The sequence below is a fragment of the Eleginops maclovinus genome, chromosome 21 (genome assembly GCF_036324505.1).
Source record: "Eleginops maclovinus isolate JMC-PN-2008 ecotype Puerto Natales chromosome 21, JC_Emac_rtc_rv5, whole genome shotgun sequence".
Taxonomy (NCBI): domain Eukaryota; kingdom Metazoa; phylum Chordata; class Actinopteri; order Perciformes; family Eleginopidae; genus Eleginops; species Eleginops maclovinus.
In genome coordinates this window covers 1,288,855-1,308,900 of record NC_086369.1, presented here as the reverse complement: position 1 = coordinate 1,308,900, position 20,046 = coordinate 1,288,855, and the positions used below count along the sequence as shown (strand labels likewise).

Here is a 20,046-nt window from a genome sequence, read left to right as displayed (position 1 = left end):
ATAATGATGACACAACAGCACGTTTCTCACATTTACAATTACATCATGTATGTTAATGATCAGCCTATTAACAGTAAGTCCAATTAAAGCCCTTTGGGAATATTGAATAGCAGTTTCTGTAGTTATAGAGGTGACCGTTAGATTGTACCTTTGTCTTCATAAAAGCTTAAAGGAAAAGCATGTACCCTATTGTACATGATGTTTGTTGCTTTCTTATTTATTTCAGTCTGATTAATTAAGTGTCTTTCTGGGATGCTGCAAATTATAATAGCTTAGCTTTTCTTGCAGCACTCGTAATACATTTATAATGGTGGCTTTTTCAGGTGAAAGGGGAGAGGACAGTAAGTAAAACATAAGTGATTAATAAAAAAGGCCCTATTTTCTCCCTTCCCTGTAGTGGCTATCTGTGCATGTAAATGGTCTGCAACGGCTAAAATCCCTTCGTTCCCTCCAGAGGGAGTTTATCTCCCACACACAGAGGGTGAAAGAGGTGCTGCAGCACAGGCAGTATGAGAAACATAAAGAGCTTTCTGAACATTAGAGCACGGAGACATGTCCCAGTGGAGACACTAGACATATAAGGTCCCGAAAATGAGCTAATATGTCCTCTTTAAAGACGTAAACACATGCACAAGATCAGAAGCTCCAGGAAGAAAGCTGTGTGTATCTCCCACTGATATTACACAGACCTACATGTCTGTCTCCCTCTGTAAATGTTCCATATGCAATCAAATTTCAGCCATGCATGTCCGAGCACATCGATACAGATCTGCACCAAGAGGCACATACAATCCTGCTAAAGGCTTTTCTCACATCTAATGATCACATGTCCTAACTTATGTATATGTTTTAAACAGCTAAGTGTTTATGCTATACAAATATACATACAGGTATCCTGGTCAGTGTTTTTAGAGCATGATATCATCCCAAATCTTATCTGCATGTATTCTGTTTAACTCGCAAGAATGTGCACACCGTATTTTGGCAGTAGCTAGGCTCTAAAGAACAGTGTCTCCGGATGTGTTGTGACACACACACACACACACACACACACACACACACACACACACACACACACACACAGATAGTCAGTACAAGGCTGCACTCAAGTGCCCTTTTACGTAATTCTGAGGCACAGCAGCTTTGCGCCTGCGAAGTGAAAGAGCAGGTGGAGGAGGAAACATGCGCAGTAGCAGCCTGAGCAGCAGCATCAGGACCACAAAGATCTCAGGGATCCTGCGATGCCAGAAGATGGTGCATGTAAACACAGCCTGGGAGCTTTTATCCGACCGCCTGCATGTTTAATCCCGGAGTTTGAAGACAAAACGACGGAAGGAAGGGGACATTTCAACCCGACAGACGCGTGTGAAGGATCAGCAGAGATGCGACGGAAACAACAACACTTGATGAAATCCATTTAGCCTCATGACGACGCGTTAAAGCCTCTGCTGCGCAACACTACCACCTCTCATGTCAGCCCTTATGACAGGCTTTCTTGTGTAATGGTCGCTGGTTTCTAGTGGGATGCACATCAGTGTTTGCCCGTACTCGCTCTCCGTCGTTATGGCAGCTCTGTACCAGGGTACGGACGCTTCCTCTCCGGATAAATTTCTGGCCTTGAAAGACGTGAGAGAGGTGAAGGAGGAAACGACGCTGGATGAGAAGCTCTTCCTGCTGGCATGCGAGAAAGGTCTGTTGTTATTTGCTTATTTAATCCAATAAAGGCAACCAAAATCCATATTTATTAACAGTCTAAATGCATCTTAGTGGTGGAATTCAGTGCTTTTCGTTGTTGATGGCTTTAGAAACGGATTAAATAATATAAGTAAAAGAGGAAATGTGCCATCAGCTGGCTGGTGGAGTACATCATGACTAACAGATTTTCCTGCAGGCTCATTGATGCACGCAGCAAACCACATATTTCACAGTGAATACCTCTCACAGCTGCCTACATGCTGCCCACTGTGGAAGTGAGCCCACTGGGGTTTGGATATATTGTTCTGCTTTTAACAAAGTGTCTCTCCTGTGTTTCCTGACTTTCTTGCACTGCTCTTACAGGGAGAATTAATGCAAATATACTAAATATAGGCTATGTGTATTCTCCTCAGATGGGAGGAGGATCTTTCATTGATAAGTGCTGAACATTGCACAGGCAGGGTTAGCTTTCCAGGCCCCTGTGACCATATAAAGCCTCTCTAAACATGGCTCCGAAAGAGTCCTTTGAGGGAGATGTTATTGTTACACGTGAGCGTCCTGCTGGAGCTGAGCCTGCTGCGTGAGCCTGATGACAGAAGCTGTGTGTGTTTGCCGCCATAGGGCACATAATACTTCACAGCTCTTATGGATGGAAGTGCATTCCCCTCGTTCAGGGTGCTTTGTCTTCGCCCTGCCTCTCAGGCGACTACTACATGGTGAAGAAGCTGCTGGAAGAGAACCGGCACGGTGAGCTCAACCTGAACTGCGTGGACGTCCTGGGCCGGGATGCCGTCACCATCACCATCGAGAACGAGAATCTAGACATCCTGCAGCTTCTCCTGGAACATGGCTGCCAGGTAAACACACGTAAAAACAATGCATGCACTAAAGAAAATCCCTTTTTACTGCTGCTGTAGGGTTCTTTAGCTTCACAAATGTGTGTTCCTGTAGGCGACAGATGCCCTGCTGGTGGCTATAGACTCTGAGGTGGTGGGAGCCGTGGACATCCTCCTCAACCACAGGCCGAGGAGATCCTCCAAGCCCTCCATTGCTGTGAGTCTCCTCTCCTTGCAACTCATGAATCCTCCCTTTTCTGCACTTGATTTCAGCTATGCATCCACATGTTTCCTATCTTTCTTTTAGAAACTGATGCAGAGGATTCAGAACCCAGAGTACTCCACCACCATGGACGTGGCTCCAGTCATCCTAGCGGCCCACAGGAACAACTACGAGATCCTGACCATGCTGCTGAAACAGGACATCTCGCTGCCCCGGCCACACGCTGTCGGCTGCGAGTGCACGCTCTGCAACGCCAAGAACAAGAAGGACAGCTTACGCCACTCCAGGTACAGAGTATACGTGCTTCTTCCCCCTGACCAAAGCAAGGTGCATGGTAGACATCAGTTTTGTCTCCGAGATGACGCCTGTGTTATTCCAAGCAGTGATTTGTTTTGGCCCTTGCTCTGGCATGTACGGGCTGAAACAGCAATGTTTCAATTGGTCTGTCAGGAAAGTTTTAACAGCACGGCGCCTTGTTTTGATGATAGCATCAGCTGGGGAATGTCATCTGGAAAGGAAGAAATGATTTAGCATGGTAGGCATTGAGTCGTGTGCATGCTTTCATCTTTATTACAGCACCACGAGCGCTTACAGTGCTCCCTTTGTCCCACAGAGGACTCTCAATGGTCTTTGTTATCGCCTGGCTTTACTTAATCTGGCCGTGGAGAGTAATCATGTTATATTTAAGTACTTCAAATGGTTTTTACACTGGAATATAAACCACCACTACCAACAGCACAGAGAAACAGTATTTCCTCTGGGGAAGAATAGGAGTTCTGCTGATGTTTCTGCAGGCGATGTGTTCTCTGCAGGGCAGTGTAGCTTCCCACACACTCAGCTAAATGAATCAGTCTGCAGTTTGGCTGGTAAACAACATAGCAGGTACAAATGAACAGCAACATGACTGTGACTAGATGTCTTTTTTCCTCATCAATGTACCTCTGTTTCTCTCCTCACACGTCTTTCTTTTCATCGCCACGTTTGCCAGGTTTCGTCTGGACATCTATCGCTGCCTGGCCAGCCCCTCTCTGATCATGCTGACTGAAGAAGACCCCATTCTCAGGGCCTTTGAGCTGAGTGCGGACCTCCGGGAGCTCAGCCTGGTTGAAGTGGAGTTCAGGTATGAGCTGCACACCTGTACATCATGTCAGTGCATGTTTGACTGATTGCCCTGCACATAATGACTAGAACATTGCCTCTGAAACATGCATGCATACATGCAGTCATTATTTTATAGCATAAGATTTATAATCCTTCATGTATCTTTCTCTTTGTGCTGCTCCAGGAATGATTATGAGGAACTGGCAAAGCAGTGTAAGATGTTTGCCAAGGATCTGCTGGCCCAGGCTCGAAATTCTCGAGAGCTCGAAGTTATTCTCAACCACACGTCCAACGAGGATCAGGTCGACAAGAGGGGCTTACTGGAGGAAAGAATGAACCTCGGTCGACTCAAGCTCGCCATCAAGTACAACCAAAAAGAGGTGAGGCATCTGGTACAGCACATCCTGTCTTTTGAAAAATATGAGCTGGACAGGATAGAGCACTTGAGACTTCTGGGAAATGTACAGCTCTGTGTGACACTCATAGATCACAGCAAGCTCCACTCATATCCTGCCAGAGAAAAACAATGATAATGTTCTTCTTATGATGAAAGAACTATCTTTTGTTTTATCGTTTGTGGTTTTTATCACAGGGGGAGATGTTTATATGAGCCTCACTTTAAAATGTGCTGGAAGACGGATTATGTTACCATCAAACCGAGCCAAGTGTGCGGTTTACTCTGTTTATTGTCCTGTCTTTGGCCTACTATTCTCTGGTTTCAGACAGAGGGTGAAAAGAGGTGCTGCAGCACAGGCAGTATGAGAAACATAAAGAGCTTCTTGAGCATTAAAGCATGGAGACATGTCCCAGGAGAGACTAAATACTAATATAGACCTGAAAATGAACAGAACAAGTCTGTGATTGCTCACTCTCTCCTCACACTGACACCTCCCCTCCCTTCTTCACAGTTTGTGGCTCAGTCCAACTGTCAGCAGTTCCTCAACACCGTCTGGTTTGGAGAGACGGCCAGCTACCGGCGCAAACACACCTGTCTGAAGATGGCCACGGTGCTGAGCGTGGCCATGCTGTGGCCGCTGCTCTCCGTCTGCTACCTGCTGGTGCCGCGCTCCCGCGTCGGCCAGATCATCCACACGCCCTTCGTCAAGTTCATCATCCACAGCGCCTCGTACTTCTCCTTCCTGCTGCTGCTCAACCTCTACTCGCTGGTCTACAACGAGGACAAGAAGAACACTATGGGCCCTGCGCTGGAGATGATAGACTTCCTGCTCATCCTCTGGATCATAGGTCAGCTTTCTACTCCCACTATCATGTATGTTGCAATCATAATGTGCATTTAAGTGCTCAGCGGGCTTATTTCTATAATAGAATAATGACTCATCTCATAACAGATACCATAGGACTAAGAATAGCATGAGGATTCAATCTCACACACCAGGATTTAACACAATAACCATGTTGGGTGTAGTGAAAATGAGGGAGTCCTGTTATGGCCTGGCTAAAGTCCAGCATCCTGTATCTGTAATCCTATTAGGCGGAACATGACAAACAGCTGTTTCTATACTAAACGACAGAAAGCCGGGCCTGACTGGATTAAATCTGTCAGTCCTTCTTCTAATTGAGCTCTATAGAAAAAGGGAAAGCTTCTTCCAGCTCCCCTGTGGTCGTCTCTTAGTGCTGGACATGTAAACATGTACATGCACATGAGCAATATTTCTGATGAGGCTGGGTAGTGACAGTTAGAAAACGACTCTCCTCTGGGGAAGAGCATCTCTACCTTCCTCCTCTGCCAAGAAACCATTAGCATGATCATTTAATCGCCCTAATGGCCCTGCCTTCTCAGCTTCTCTATCATGGCTGCTGCATCGTACACAAAGCATCTCCTTGTTCCAGGTTTCATCGTGCAGATAAATCATCCCAATAACGGCACCTGAGAGGTTATATATATGCATTGACTTCTATTACTCAACGCTCTGTGTATGTTTGTGGTGCAACTTGTGATTTATTCTGTATATTGCAGCAGTGCGATCAGTAGCTGAGTCATTAGAGCAGTGTAACGGCCTTTTCCTTGGGTTAAGATAGCCCACTAGAGGGGGAAGTATTCCTTAAGTACTGCACTGAGCAACATCAAGGATCCATTTAAATAGCAGCATCCTCCCCTCATTGCAAAACACTGCAAAGACGTGGTGCAGTGGTGCAGATTTAACGCCCCAGGCTCTCTGCAGCCTCAGCAAAACACCCGAGAGGAGTTTAGACTACAAGGATGAGACTTCTAATGATTTACAAATCAAATGCAAATGTTAGCAGGGTGTGAAAGGGAGCTATTACACGTCTACAGATGGCACTGACAAGTCGCACAGCAGCTTTCCATTTTCATATTGTTCTCTCTTTCTCCCACGCCAGCCCCCTCCTCTCCCGCTTCTCATCTTTCTCCCGCTATTCCCCGGAGCCAGATGCCTCACATTAATGGGGAAATCAGATGCTGAGACTGTGGGCTGTGTGTGTGTCATTGTATCTCATCGAGTGTGTGTACAAATCCAATCATTCCATAGTGAAATTCATCCTCAAAACCCAAGAAATGTAAAAAAAAATCACAAATCTGAAACAAAAGCTAAAGGGATTTGTGCAAAACCCTCCCATTTTTTTACCCTAACCAATAATCAATGTAATCTTTTCAGAAAGTGTGTGTCACGATGCCTCGCCTTGCAGCCAGAGTGCTAATTTAATTATCCCCACTGTACATTAAGAGTTTATGAAATTACACTCGGACAGACACCCTTATTAAATTCCACATTTTTACTCTCATACATTCCTGTTTCCCCTGGGCTCCCACTGCGAGATGACTTGTGGTTGAAGCATGTTCGGTGACGACAGGCCCTTATGTGTGTGTGTGTGTGTGTGTGTGTGTGTGTGTGTGTGTGTGTGTGTGTGTGTGTGTGTGTGTGTGTGTGTGTGTGTGTGTGTGTGTGTGTGTGTGTGTGTGTGTGTGTGTGTGTGATAACGGGGAATTTCTGCTCTCCCCCCGCAGGGATGGTGTGGTCGGATGTGAAGCGGTTGTGGTATCAAGGGCTGGAGGACTTTCTGGAAGAGTCTAGAAACCAGCTGAGCTTCGTGATGAACTCCCTTTACCTCGCCACCTTTGCCCTCAAAATAGTTGCTCATAGCAAGGTACATGCACGTCACGCACACATGTGACATCTAGAACAGGATAGCTATTACACACTGGAGTCAGAAAGTCTGTTAACTTCTCAATAATTAGTTTTATGGCTTTTCTGTTTAATTGTTAGAGGAGAAGAGAGTTAATAATCTCATGTCTGTCTGTCAGCAAGCGCTAGGTGTTTAGCTCAACTGTGAAGTAATGATGGGGGAAACAGATAGCCTGACTATTCTAATCATCAACACTTATTAATCATATTTCATTTGTTTAATCTACACAATAAACTGAAGGAAACAAAGTTGTAGCTTTAGGCTAGCTGCTTCCATCTGTTTTCAGTCTTTGTGCTAAGCTAGGCTAACCTTCACTAGACAGAGAAAATAGTGGCACTGAATTTGTATATTTTTCAGGCTTAGTATTATTCACTCTTTACAATTAGCAAGTGTGTAAATTAGCTCAGTCAAACTAGCATCATTTCTCTGTTTAACTGTCAATCATGATGTTTACGGTTATTCCCATACTGTGTCAACGCCTTTTGAAACCACTCTGCTCAAGTTTCTAAACAGAGCAATCATTAGGACTCACTGAATCAGGTGTGATTAGCAACAGCTAGTTAGCACATCCAATTTAGTCGGCAGTGTGGGTCTGAATGTGTTTGCTTCCTCCTCAGTTCAAGAAAGTGGAGGACACGGATAGGAAGAACTGGGACGCCTTCCATCCCATCCTGGTGGCCGAGGGCCTGTTCGCCTTTGCCAACATCCTCAGTTACCTGCGGCTCTTCTTCATGTACACCACCAGCTCCATACTGGGGCCGCTACAGGTAGGAGAGCGGTGGTGACACCCACTGAACACAAGATTCTGTGCTGGTTTGATCATAATTCACTCATGGGATGTGTGTGACGCCCTGTAATTTGGGATTCATGAAAATCTGGAAAGTAGCTTCACTGTGATCCTGCTGACAAACAAACCAACCGGACACGGAGGTAATGATTATGAAACTGCCTTCCTTCTCTCTCCATCATTCTCTCTAACCCCATCATAGCACACACACCACCCACTCTGTTCCTGTCTCAGTGAAGTGTGAACACTCAAGGATAAGCCCACACTAAACATCGCACCAGCTGTGCTCAGCGGTATCATAACCATCATAATGAGCATTAAGTATAAGCCCGATGAACATAATAATGCACTCATAATAAACTGAACATCACAAAGTCTGCAGCTTCACTCACCATATGCATCTCAGCTATCGTCGTTTCTATCGAGGAGAGCCTTCAGTTCTCACATAACTGATTCCTGAAGCTGGAGGAGCCGGCTCTTTACACCCACAACACATTCTCATTGGCTCCTAAATGTATTTCTATCACAATTCTGGTAAGTTTGATCCACTACCGTCCAGCTGCAATGCTGGGTGCAGGGGAATTAAGGGGTAGAGTATAGTGATTGGACTCAGGTGCTCCTCGACAAAGACACACCTGTTTGCAACCCTGCTTCCAAAACGGTGGAATAAGTTCCCCATTGATATCAAGACAAAAGAAAGTCCACACAACTTTCATTGCATACTGAAAACTCACCAATTTAGCACTTTTGAAAGTAATGCACCACACTTTGGTTTATTTGAAGTGAATAGTTTGTATCTCTATGGTTCATTGCACTTATTTCAGGTCGCTTTGGATGGAAGCTGCAGCTAAATGTAATGTAATAGTCAGTTGCATCCATACACATTTTAACTTAGTGTCTGAAGTGTGCAAAGCAAGGCAGATTGAATCTGAAAAATGCATCTTCATCAGAGGAATAATGTGGAGACAAAACTACAAATCATTTAAAGTGATTCTGAAACTACAGAGCAGCTTTTTATGAGTTTATAAGCCTTTGTTTCGCTGCCTGATGGCTGTAGGCACATAGGGGTGTCAGAGGGGCTTTGTGGTGTTTAGCTATAGTTTCACAGTTGTGCAAAATAAACCCAATTTGTAAACAGCACATTTAATCTGACAATAGCACATCAGGCATTCCTGTGGTTTAGCTGTCCCTCGTATTGCATCATTTTGCAAAAGTGCATCCATGAGTGTGAACATGCACGTCATATGTTTTGCATATCTTGTTCCTTTCACAATAGTTAACTATCCCCAGCTTGTCAAATACTACATAATTAACTGCAAAGCGTCCTTTATGTTCATTATAAATCATCTGTTTGTGCATTGTCTTCTTTTGCTGAGGGATTTCAGTCAAAAACTATTGTGTGTCCTGTTATTTCCCCCCTGTCCTGAACACGCCCAAATCTGGTTTAAATATTCTCTACTAAGGCTTCCAACAACCATCATAGGTGTCCCTTCTTATCGCATCAAGCCAGCTGGCAGAAAGACTCCACGTCCAGCCAACTCCTGCCTTTCAGCTGGCAGCGTTTCCTGTCCCCTCTCTGTGTGATTTCATTACATAAAGCAGTCTTCACATTTGCAGGTCGCTCTTTTTGCACGGATGCCTTCCTGTTATTAAGTCAAGTGCTGTTTGCGGTTGACTTATGAAACACTAGGGTGCTTTTCAGCTGCAATCTCCCCCATCGTTCTTTCTCTCCCCCTCTGACATCACCGTCTGGATTGGCAGGATGGAAAAATGATTAGCTTTGGAAATGACAGACACACCTTACACACATTTCCACACACAGTGATTCAGAGCTATGTGGTTTTCAGTAATGCACATTTTTTTCGGATCCCGTCCTCCCAGAAGAGGCCATTTCTACCGGTTAGTGCCCCCTGCTGAGGTTGGAAAGAGTGACTGTGTGTGTGTGTGTGTGTGTGTGTGTGTGTGTGTGTGTGTGTGTGTGTGTGTGTGTACAATGAGCTCACTCATGCTCCAGACTCACCCTGAGGAACACTGTTAAGCTCCCATAACTGATGACACACGCATGCATGAGTGTGTTTCAGATAACAACTTGATCCAGTTGCATTCCACCAAAATATTATTCTGAGGAATGTAATGGACTGTTTTCCCACAATGCATTGCAGAAAACAGACGGGGAACGATTTACAACAATTTGGGAATAGTTCTGTGGTCTGGGAACATCTTGCAAAACAATAATTATTATATATTAAACATTTTCCTTCTGACCGGCTGCATTCCCGCTCTGTTTGTACAGTTAGTGTACCTGTCAGCCTGCAGGGAACACCTTCACTCCTGCACAGACTTCACACTGGGGGGATTTAGACATGACAAGAGAATGAATCACCCAAATAGATGGAGGTTTTTGAGGGCAAACACTCCGGTCAGCCGTCACCTCCACAGCGGTCATCCCTCACATTGGACGCTGTGTGTTACGTTCTGTTTAGCCAGGGCGAGCGTGCTCTGAGCATCTCTGGGTTCCTAGTAAACAGATAGGCCACTCTGGTTCATAAATAGCCTCTTTCCTAAGGGACGTTCTCTGTCTTCGAGACCCTCTTTTTGGCTTCCTCCTTGTTCGTCTGTCTTCTCACAGGTAGGCTGAGAGTCTACAGCTGGCAGAGTGTGTTGCTTTTTCCCCGTCCTTACGGGGGTCGCTGCTAAATACAAACATGGGGGATAAAATGTCCTACCTCACAGGTTTAACAGACTCATATTCTTCTCTCCCCAGATCTCCATGGGGCAGATGCTGCAGGAGTTCGGGAAGTTTTTGGGCCTCTTCTTGCTGGTGTTATTCGCCTTCACCATCGGACTTACCCAGCTGTATGGAAAGGACCAGAAAGACCCCGACAAGCATCCGCTGAAGGACTGCGAGGGCATATTCTGCCAGCAACAGAGCAACGATGCCTTCCACTCGTACGGGACACTCTGTCGTACTGTGCTGCGATGGGGAATGTGCAAAATGTTGGATGAGAGACTAAATAAACGTGTTGTTTTTCCACAGGTTTATGGGGACCTGCTATGCCCTGTTCTGGTACATCTTCTCCCTGGCTCACGTTGCGCTCTTCGTGACCCGGATCAGCTACACCGAGGAGCTGCGTTCTTTCGTGGGCGCCATGATCATCGGCACCTACAACATCGTTGTGGTCATCGTGCTGACCAAGCTGATGGTGGCCATGCTGCACAAGAGCTTCAGGCAAATTGCTGTAAGTGTAAAACAATGAGGTCAATTTGGGAATATGTTTAGACTTCATAAATACTAATATCAAGCTGAAGATAAACACTGTATGTGTTCTTTGATGTTCCTGTGGTTCTTCTGCAGAATCACGAGGATAAGGAGTGGAAGTTTGCAAGGGCCAAACTGTGGCTCAGCTACTTCGATGACAAGTGCACCATGCCTCCGCCGTTCAACATCCTCCCCTCCCCGAAGACGGTCGTCTACCTGGTGACCAGCATGAGTAAGTGGATCTGTTCACACACGTCGAAAGGGAAGGTGAAGAGACAGAACAGCCTCAAGGTAAGGAATACTAAACTGTGACTTGCAGAAAGGAAACAGTGGTTTGTGCAATATTTTATCATTCATTTGAATGCCTTTTTTTGTCTCTCTTCCTTCCAGGAGTGGAAGAACCTGAAGCAGAAGCGTGATGAGAACTACCAGAAGATCATGTGCTGTCTGGTCCACCGCTACCTGACCTCCACGCGGCAGAAGATGCAGAGCACAGACCAGGCCACGGTGGAAAATCTCAACGACCTGCGCCAAGACCTGTCCAAGTTTCGCAACGAGATGAGGGACCTGCTGGGCTTCCGGACCTCCAAATACGCTATGTTCTACCCAAGGAGCTAAAGAAAAAGACTTGATGTTTATCTCCCCCCTTTCCCCCCTTTCCCTCTCGACTAAACCTCTGCTTCTCGTTCTTCTGGGATGCTGTGTGACCCGAGCATGTGCAAAAAAGAAACTCTGCTCTTTTGAGTCACAGAGGCGACTTTTAAACCTGGACCTTAACTAGAAATATATATATCTTCTCCACCAAAGCCTCCAGACTCAGGCCCCTATGTATTATTCAGCTATTCAACCTTTTGTAAATAAAGGAAGCCATTGTTTTAAATAGAAAGACGCTTGAACGGCATAAAGAGGTGATTTCGATGAATACAAATGCTGCTTTTGGTACTCAGAGAAAGCCAGAAAAAAGTCATCTGTTTAGAGACACACTTCACCTGATCCATTTTCTTGCTTGGTGGAGTTTAGCTGCCTCAGACCAGTTCACATACGGTTTGTTTTACAGCTGAACGTTTTTTGTACAAAGAAGGACGGACAAAGGGAACATGTCAAAGGGAGTTTTATTTGGGACGATGAAAACAATAAAATATAAATAATATTCACAGACGTTTTCATATGAAAATATTTCTCATTTCATTCCACACTTTGCCTTTCAACACTAACGCTGATCGCGGTGCTTTGTTTCTGTAAACACGTTAAAAGAAAAAGAGCTTTAGCTAGGAAGGTCCTTGTTTGTTGCACATCAAACCAGCATTTAATATATTAAATATTGCACTTTTTATTCATCGCCCCTTTGAAAAACGTCCTACTGGTGCCCATTGCAGATGAACACAGACTGCAGGTGTGATTGAAACTAGGAATGGATATAAATCAGGCGTGTGAAAGACTATTTGTTTGATGCATACTCAATTATAAATCCCACTGTCTATTCACATTACTCCCCACAGCTTTAAGGGGAAACTGGAAAGTAGGATAGGACGTCCGACCAGAAGTAGAAACAGACATTTTGAGATTTGATTTGTAAAACATGTGATCTGCTAAACTATTCCTACTCTGAGCTCCTTTCACTAGCTGTAACCCCTGCTAGGGGTATGACAGGAATGCGACTAGAAGTGAGACTTGGCCGTGGAAAGGAACAGAAACTTCTAGTTGCCGAATGCAAATTGTAAAACAGATGAACTGAATGGTGTAGTTAATAGAAGACAGATTGGAAGTACTTAATGTGTTCCTGTTTATCCTGAAATCATGCAACTCTCAGCCAAAAACCAGAACTAAAATGCCCCTATTTGAATGAAACATACTTTTTAAGTGTTAAGATGGAAATCATTTTCTGTCCTAATGGTTTCCATCCTCAGGCAGCGGAGATCCTCGGCGCTACTGCATCTCAGCACCGCTTGGTCTTCAGGAGGTTGAGCGCTTTCTGGTTCTTGGTCTTGAACGCCATGACAAAGTGCTGCGGGGCGATCTTCCCCTTGCCGTCCTCGTCCACCTGGCCCATGAAGACGTAGTTCAAGCCTGGTAGGGTCACACACAGAAAACCTGAATGCAGTGGCGGAACGGCAGAGACATTCAGGGAGGCCAGATATGAGATTCTCCTCCAGGCAGGGCTGTATACCATATGTTTATATGCCATATAAACATATTTAATGTTCTGACTGTTTGAACAGTGAGTTCTGCCGCTCACCTTACACTTGAGGGGGAGCTTTATCGACAGCAAAGGAGGCAAACTCAGAGCCGTAGGTTAATCAAAACAGTAAAGTAGGAACTTGATTATGACCCTTTTTTACTTTACCATCCCTCTGTGGACTCACCTCTCCTGATAAACGGACACTTCTTGCACAGGATGATGATCTTGGTGCTCATGGTCTTTCCCGCCTGCTGGATGGCCAGACTGCCTTCTTTGTACACGTTGATGATGGAGACGGTGGCGTACATACTTCCTCCTCTCATCACCGCAGTAATGACAGTCCCGGTTATCACTGCCATAGACACACACAAAGTTCAAGAAACATACATACACAGTACATACAACAAAGGGTATAAAATCTGCTTAAAAAGACAATATATGTGCCGGTGATGCCAGTGATACAGCAGCATTACAATGAGTTGTTGGTGCTAGGAGCTAAATGCTAACGTTAGGAAGTTAGCATGCTCACAATGAAAATGCTAAAAAAGCTGATATCAGGGATGTGGTATTTATTAAGTAAAAAGCAACAGTGAACTATATGAGGTCCAGTCAGGACGATCATAAGAGAATAAGACAGGAATGAATAAATATAGGCTAATGTTTACCATGATCACCATGTCATTTAGCACGTCTGCTGATAGCACAACATTTAGCTGATTACTTTTGTCAGAATGTCACAAACTAAATGGATGTTAGTAGAATACTGTTTTGTCAGGAGTTAGTTCTACTACTTTTAGTCTGTTGTGTCTGGTATTTTTTCCAGGTTTTTGACCTTTTTATGACTCCATCTTCAGGAGCTACCAACTCCTTCTCAGAAGTTTAAGGAAGAAAAACAAAGCTATAATTCACAGTCATTTTCAAACGTTCAGCGATAAGTGGTTCCAGTAAACGGCCCTGTGTGGGACAAGGCCAGGTTAAATATGTGATAGTGAGATGTGTGTTTGACAGCTTAAATATGTTGTGGATCTGAGGTCCCTGCGTTATGCAAGAGAGAACACAGATAGCACTGGGGCTTGCTTTACCTGGCAAACATTTGATAGTTATCTAACCTGCAGGAATACAGAATAGCAACCATCTACCAGTTATCTATTCCTGTGCGTGACTCGGTTTATGAACAGGACACTGATGGTACCAATATGTCTTCACTGTTTCATTTCCTGACAGGCATGAGGATAGCCAGAGGAATGGCTGTTTCAGTAATCCTGCCTGCTGCTGTTACATAAACAAGTGAACTGCTTTATGTGATGCATCATCAGAGGAAAGACGAGAGACATTTATGGCTTTATTTAGACAAACTATTTCCTGTCTCGCCACTTCTTTAGACTGTGACGTAACAGATAGTTGCCACCACATTAGACAGGAGGCTTTTTTCCACATGCACCAACTCTTTGAAATGCCATCCAACACATGTGGTAAACACCCCAGAGAGGAAAACATCAGGGTAGCCTGAATCAACACGCTCATTTATCAACAGTTTACCTACAGTCAGTGTGTGTGTGTGTGTGTGTGTGTGTGTGTGTGTGTGTGTGTGTGTGTGTGTGTGTGTGTGTGTGTGTGTGTGTGTGTGTGTGTGTGTGTGTGTGTGTGTGTGTGTGTGTGTGTGTGTGTGTGTGTGTGTGTGTGTGTTTGTGTGTTTACACTGGAGGTAACTGTGTCCTACTGTATACTCCTTCCTGACACACTATCAAGGGGCGTCTTTGAGATGCACAGCGAGAAATCAGAGGAGCAAAGATAGTGACATGATCAGGACTGTAAACGGCTTGTCAGAGGAGATTTGTCTGACATACAATCATACTTCTAGGGATAATTATCTACGTACCAAAAGATATATTCAATAATGACACGAGAGAAGGAGCAACTGTGGTTTAAATAAATTGCAATGAAGTTCTTACCAAAATTGCTGGAGCAGTAATTACTCTCAAGTGTTCCTCGTCTTTTGCACTTCTGCTGGCATAGAGCTGCAGAGTACTTCAGAGCTGTGGACACACACACACACACACACACACACACACACACACACACACACACACACACACACACACACACACACACACACACACACACACACACACACACACACACACACACACACACACACACAATAACATTTATTTAAGTTGCCGTTGGTTGAATGGCTGTCAGCCTCAGAAACAATGTGCTCTGTGTAAAACAGCGAGATAATGTGAAAGCTAACATCTGTTTTTCTGATTTAGGGATGGTAAAGATTCCATATAGAGTCGAGGAACATTCAAGGTGACTGTCTAAATATTATTCTTCCCGGGGAGGGAATAAAGTAAGGGAAGGATAGGCCAACCAGAGAGCTCCGTTACAGTATGACATCATGGCAGGGAGGCGCCAAAACAGCCTGGCTGGACTGAGGGAAAAACGAGGATTGTGTGGGAATGTGAGTTTGAGTATGAAAATGGGCTGTGATTACGGACACATGCTCACACTCTGTATAAATGTGTGTTATGTACACAAGAGAAGCACATTTTTAAAGGTGTTTGCACATAATAGGACCTCTTTGTTATGCTTTTATTTGGAAGGCTCTTTACTCTACTTCATTGTTTGTCTTTTCCATATCTGCTACCAGGAGCAGATTGCAGTTTTTCCTCATCACTGAAGAAGACAATCCAGTAGAACAGTCAGCCAGTATTCCTCATATCTACAAAGACAGACGCTTGCAGACCTCTGGGGGATTTGATTGGAGGAAAGTTGATACCTACGTATGGGCCTGGTGGTGACTGGCTGCATGGTAGTGGTGGGTGGTATCGTGGTGGTGATGAATTTCTTTGGTCTGAACTTGTAGTGTCCAATGAAGCCGTCTGCGGTTAGACTGAGGTCTGACAGGAACTGAATGAGCAGCTGGTTCCCGTCTGACAAAACTGGCCTGCAGACAAGCAGACTCACTGTAAACTGGGAGGCAAAGATGGGAGGGATATTGAGGTGGAAATGAAAGCAGAATCACCTACGCTGGGGGGCTGTCTCCGCAGTATTTCCCAATCCTCTTGGCGTCGTTGATTTCCGCCCCGTTGAATATGGAGACGTGGTCGTAGCGGCAGTAGTTATCTCTCTCCACATCAAACTTCTCAAACTTGACTTCAATGATCTGCAGCAGGAGATAAACCACAGAGAAAATCGTCTTTCATGGAGCACAGGCAGGTAATGGAGGAACAGGATACGCTGTTTGATTAAAGGGTAGCCTAGTATTTGAGGGGGGATGTAGTCTTGTTCCACACCCATTACACATTTGACTAAAAGACTGCTCCCCTTATACAGCATTGGACTCCTTAACCACTCATCAAAGAGAGCTAGAGATATTACTGATTTTATTCCATGCAATCTTCTTCCTTGGGGATGTTTTGCTAGAGCTTAGTTTGCTTAGCTTGTTTTCTTCCTTTACACATTACATTTCCTTAATATAGAATACATTTTGAGCACTCTGACCTGGTTCTTTGGTGCCACTATGTGCCAGGCGCAGGTGACACCTGCCGGGTAATCCTTCTCTGGCCAGTTTGGTGTTTTGAAACTCCCGGTGGGTTTGTCCAATCTGCCTCCACAGTACTGCTCACCTGTGGAGCAATGATGGAAATTACATCCTGGATAAACTACAAAAGGGAATGATCCAGATCTACAATAATAGGCACTTTCATGGCTTTTTCTTATTATGTGCACCCTTAAAACGTAATACTCCTGTGCCGTGAAGAGTTAAGAGAACACGGCGTGCTTCCAAATGTCCTCAAGGATCCGAAAATCCTCTGTTCAAAGGTCGTTGAGACATTTAAAGAACTGAATCCCTTTGTGTTCTGTAACATACACTTAGATTGATGTTTCCTTTCCAACATGTCCAGTACAATCTTGCACAGTGACAAAAATAGACATTGTTTGCTCTACAGCGCTAACAGACCGTCTATCTGCCACCATCCTCTTTGTGAGAGACAGGCCGGCTGCTTTACTAGAGTGTCCATTACAGCTGTTAGCTCCTCAGGGACATGAAGAAGCAGCAATTACAATTCCACGAAAACAGAAGAGGTGACCAGGCAAACCTGCAGAGAGGAAGAGGCTCTAAGTGACTTGAACAGTCTGAAATATGTCAGTGAGAAATTCCACATCACACTGTGAGAAGTGGTAGGGTGTTCCTCCCTTTTTGTCCACATGCTGGAACTGTGAACCCATAGCCTTGTTCCTGAGACCCCTAAAGGTCAGTTTCTTTACTGAAAAGACAAACTACATCTCCTTTTGTTTTACTATGTGTCTGCAAGGGCATTTTCTGTCTGGGTATTGTGGTGCCAATGACCTCACTAAAACAACTCGTGTTTTACAGCCTTGTTAATTTGCTTTTTAAAGACTGACCCCGTGCCAACACAGACACACTCCCAGGCCAGTATTAGAATCCTTTATGGAGTGAAGTCATGCCTGAGACCCACGTGTGTCTGCATTACATGCTCGGCTGGCCACAAGATATTCTCTGCACAGCTGCAAGTTGGCACATATGTGTAGGAAAGCATGCAGAAACTCTTCCTCCTCATGCCATGTTTGCATTTTTTACCTCTCTCATGTGGGTGGGCAGCAGAGAAGACAGCCAGGAAGCCACTCCCCGCTGTGTTGGCATCAGATACCATCTGCAGGAGCATCTTGTTGCCAGTGGAAACCAGGGCTCCCGGTTTGAACGTCCCACAGAAGCGCCCGAGCCTCTGCCCGCTGACATGGCCGCTGTAAACATCCACATAGTCGTAGCGGCACAGGTTGTCACTCTCCAGGTCGATGAAGCGAAAGGACAGGACCACCACCCTTCCCTCAGGCACCTGGGTGGGAATTCCACTAATTAGCTTTATTACAGAGAGCAGTAAAATGTCAGAATAGGTGCATGCCTCACCCTGTATGCTGAAAGTAGAAGTACTCAGATCTTGTACTTGAGTAAAGTAGAAGTACTCAGGTCTTGTACTTGAGTAAAGTAGAAGTACTCAGGTCTTGTACTTGAGTTAAAGTAGAAGTACTCAGGTCTTGTACTTGAGTAAAGTAGAAGTACCAGAGTGTAGGAATACTCTGTCACAGTAAAAGTATTCTAAATGTTCCTCCAGTGAAAGTAGAAAGTACTCTCCTCTAAATGTACTTAAAGTAGCGACAGTAAAAGTAGTCATTGTCTGATTGGTCCATTTCAGAATTATATCTCTGATATGTTTTATAATGATTGATCATTAAAGTGTTCTCAGAGCTGGTAAAGGTGCAGCTAGTTTGAATGGCTTTGTATACTGCAGGGTAACTGCTGGATTTACTGCAGGTGAACTACAGTCTGATTTAAGGGAGATTATATTGTTTATTATCATGCAAAGTGAATCAAGGTATTAAATACATTTAGTGGAGTAAAAGTACAATATTTACCTCTGAATTCTAGCGCAGTACAAAGAAACATAAAATGGAAATACCTCAAAATAGTACTTGAGTAAATGTTTAGTCACACCACTGCATATGAATATGAAATAGACTCACTGTGATCCTCCACACACACTTGGTGTTTGGAGGGTAAACTCCTGGATACCCCTGGCTGCCGATTACTCCAGAATCTCCTGTAATGTTTCCACCGCATGTGAAGATTGGTCTAAAGAGGGGGAAGCATTTGCTTATTCAAAACATGTCACATAAATAAACGCGTATGAAGGTTGCGGTTGATTTAAGAGATTCAATGCGCCATAAGTCCTGCCTCTCTGGACTGCAGAATACCCCTGTTAATACCCTCATAAAGCTGTCAAATGAAAGTGTAAATGAAGTGTACCTCCGCTCAGACTGCGCACAGATGACGGTCAGGAACAGTAGACTCCACAGGGTGAAAACACTGCATGTTCTCCACATAGTTGTGTTCCCGGCTCTGTGCTCGCCCCGTGGCATGAATGGCATTGTTAGAGCAGCTCTGAAGCAGGAGTTCCTGCAGGGACATCCAGTAACTGCAGCCCGGAGCACATGAATATAGCGTTTGTTCTGCAGGGGAAAGGAGGGACGGAGCTCAGGCTGCTGCTTTCCCCAAAAGAAACACACACATTAAAGACTCTGGGGGGGAGGTCCTGCATTAGTTTCATATGGCTCCTGGAGCGAAAAACTTCGAAGGGGGTGTCATGAATAAACTTGACTGCATAAGTGAGTGGCATTCAGATTAATGTGCATCTTACATGTGGAGACTATCCAACATCATACCTCAGGCCCTGCAAAGAGGAAAACATCCATCTGTAGTGTCCATTTATGGCACACTTAAATATAATATCCTACTTGTGTTAGCTGTAATTGGCCCTTCATTGTGTTTATGTATATATTTCCCTTTTTGCTTCTTTTGACATGTTAAATCATGTTTACTTTCTACTCTTTTTCATTTTCACATTATGTGCTTACATGCTGCTGTGACGAAAACATGTCCCAAATTAGGACAATATTTGGCAACTCAAAGGTGTTTCAATGGCTGTGAGTTGTGTTAATAATAACAGGTTGTCTTTATAGAAATATAGAGATAGAATAAGGGCGATAGAAAGCAAGAGCACCATCTGCTGGACCAAATATGCTAAGCAGCTACATAGTGTGCTATAACCATAGACTGTATATTTCTTTAACTCAAATTCAATATATTTGTTCCTATATATTGATTAGCCTACATGCCTGCTAACATTTAACATAGCAGTATGCATTAATGTTATGCGTATAAGAAGCAACACATTTTGAGACAAACCTTAAAATGTGAGTTTTAGTTGCCGATGT

The 20,046-nt window shown here is 44.4% G+C and overlaps 2 protein-coding genes across 3 annotated transcripts; one reads left to right on the top strand and one right to left on the bottom strand.

The window, feature by feature from the left end:
• Positions 1-345: 345 nt before the first annotated feature.
• Positions 346-12,222, top strand: trpc1 (transient receptor potential cation channel, subfamily C, member 1). Its single transcript, XM_063873948.1, has 13 exons — positions 346-1,690; positions 2,398-2,552; positions 2,647-2,748; positions 2,839-3,041; positions 3,743-3,874; positions 4,040-4,235; positions 4,764-5,100; positions 6,842-6,981; positions 7,638-7,787; positions 10,572-10,756; positions 10,845-11,046; positions 11,163-11,357; positions 11,457-12,222. The coding sequence occupies exons 1-13, from the start codon at positions 1,525-1,527 to the stop codon at positions 11,682-11,684; spliced, it is 2,391 nt and encodes a 796-aa protein (XP_063730018.1). The 5' UTR covers positions 346-1,524; the 3' UTR covers positions 11,685-12,222.
• Positions 12,162-20,033, bottom strand: pcolce2b (procollagen C-endopeptidase enhancer 2b). 2 transcript variants are annotated; one of them, XM_063873951.1, is made up of 10 exons: positions 20,018-20,033; positions 19,079-19,314; positions 18,796-18,904; positions 17,855-18,110; positions 16,753-16,877; positions 16,278-16,414; positions 16,032-16,195; positions 15,198-15,281; positions 13,430-13,597; positions 12,162-13,133 (listed from the first exon to the last, which is right to left on the bottom strand). In XM_063873951.1, exons 2-10 carry the CDS (start codon positions 19,198-19,200, stop codon positions 13,003-13,005), a joined length of 1,296 nt encoding a protein of 431 aa, XP_063730021.1. In that variant the 5' UTR covers positions 19,201-19,314; positions 20,018-20,033; the 3' UTR covers positions 12,162-13,002. The 2 variants fall into 2 exon arrangements, with proteins under 2 accessions (XP_063730021.1, XP_063730020.1); XM_063873950.1 differs by lacking the exon at positions 20,018-20,033 and having other exon boundaries at positions 19,079-19,328.
• Positions 20,034-20,046: the final 13 nt, after the last annotated feature.

Coding starts and splice junctions, on each gene's coding strand:
- trpc1 (XM_063873948.1), top strand. CDS start 1,525: ATGCACATCAGTGTTTGCCCGTACTCGCTCTCCGTCGTTATGGCAGCT. Junction 5,101..6,841: donor GCTCATCCTCTGGATCATAG/GTCAGCTTTCTA, acceptor CTCCCCCCGCAG/GGATGGTGTGGTCGGATGTG. Junction 7,788..10,571: donor CCATACTGGGGCCGCTACAG/GTAGGAGAGCGG, acceptor TTCTCTCCCCAG/ATCTCCATGGGGCAGATGCT.
- pcolce2b (XM_063873951.1), bottom strand. CDS start 19,200: ATGCCATTCATGCCACGGGGCGAGCACAGAGCCGGGAACACAACTATG. Junction 18,111..18,795: donor AGTGTGTGTGGAGGATCACA/GTGAGTCTATTT, acceptor ATTCCCACCCAG/GTGCCTGAGGGAAGGGTGGT. Junction 13,134..13,429: donor GTGTCCGTTTATCAGGAGAG/GTGAGTCCACAG, acceptor TGACCCTACCAG/GCTTGAACTACGTCTTCATG.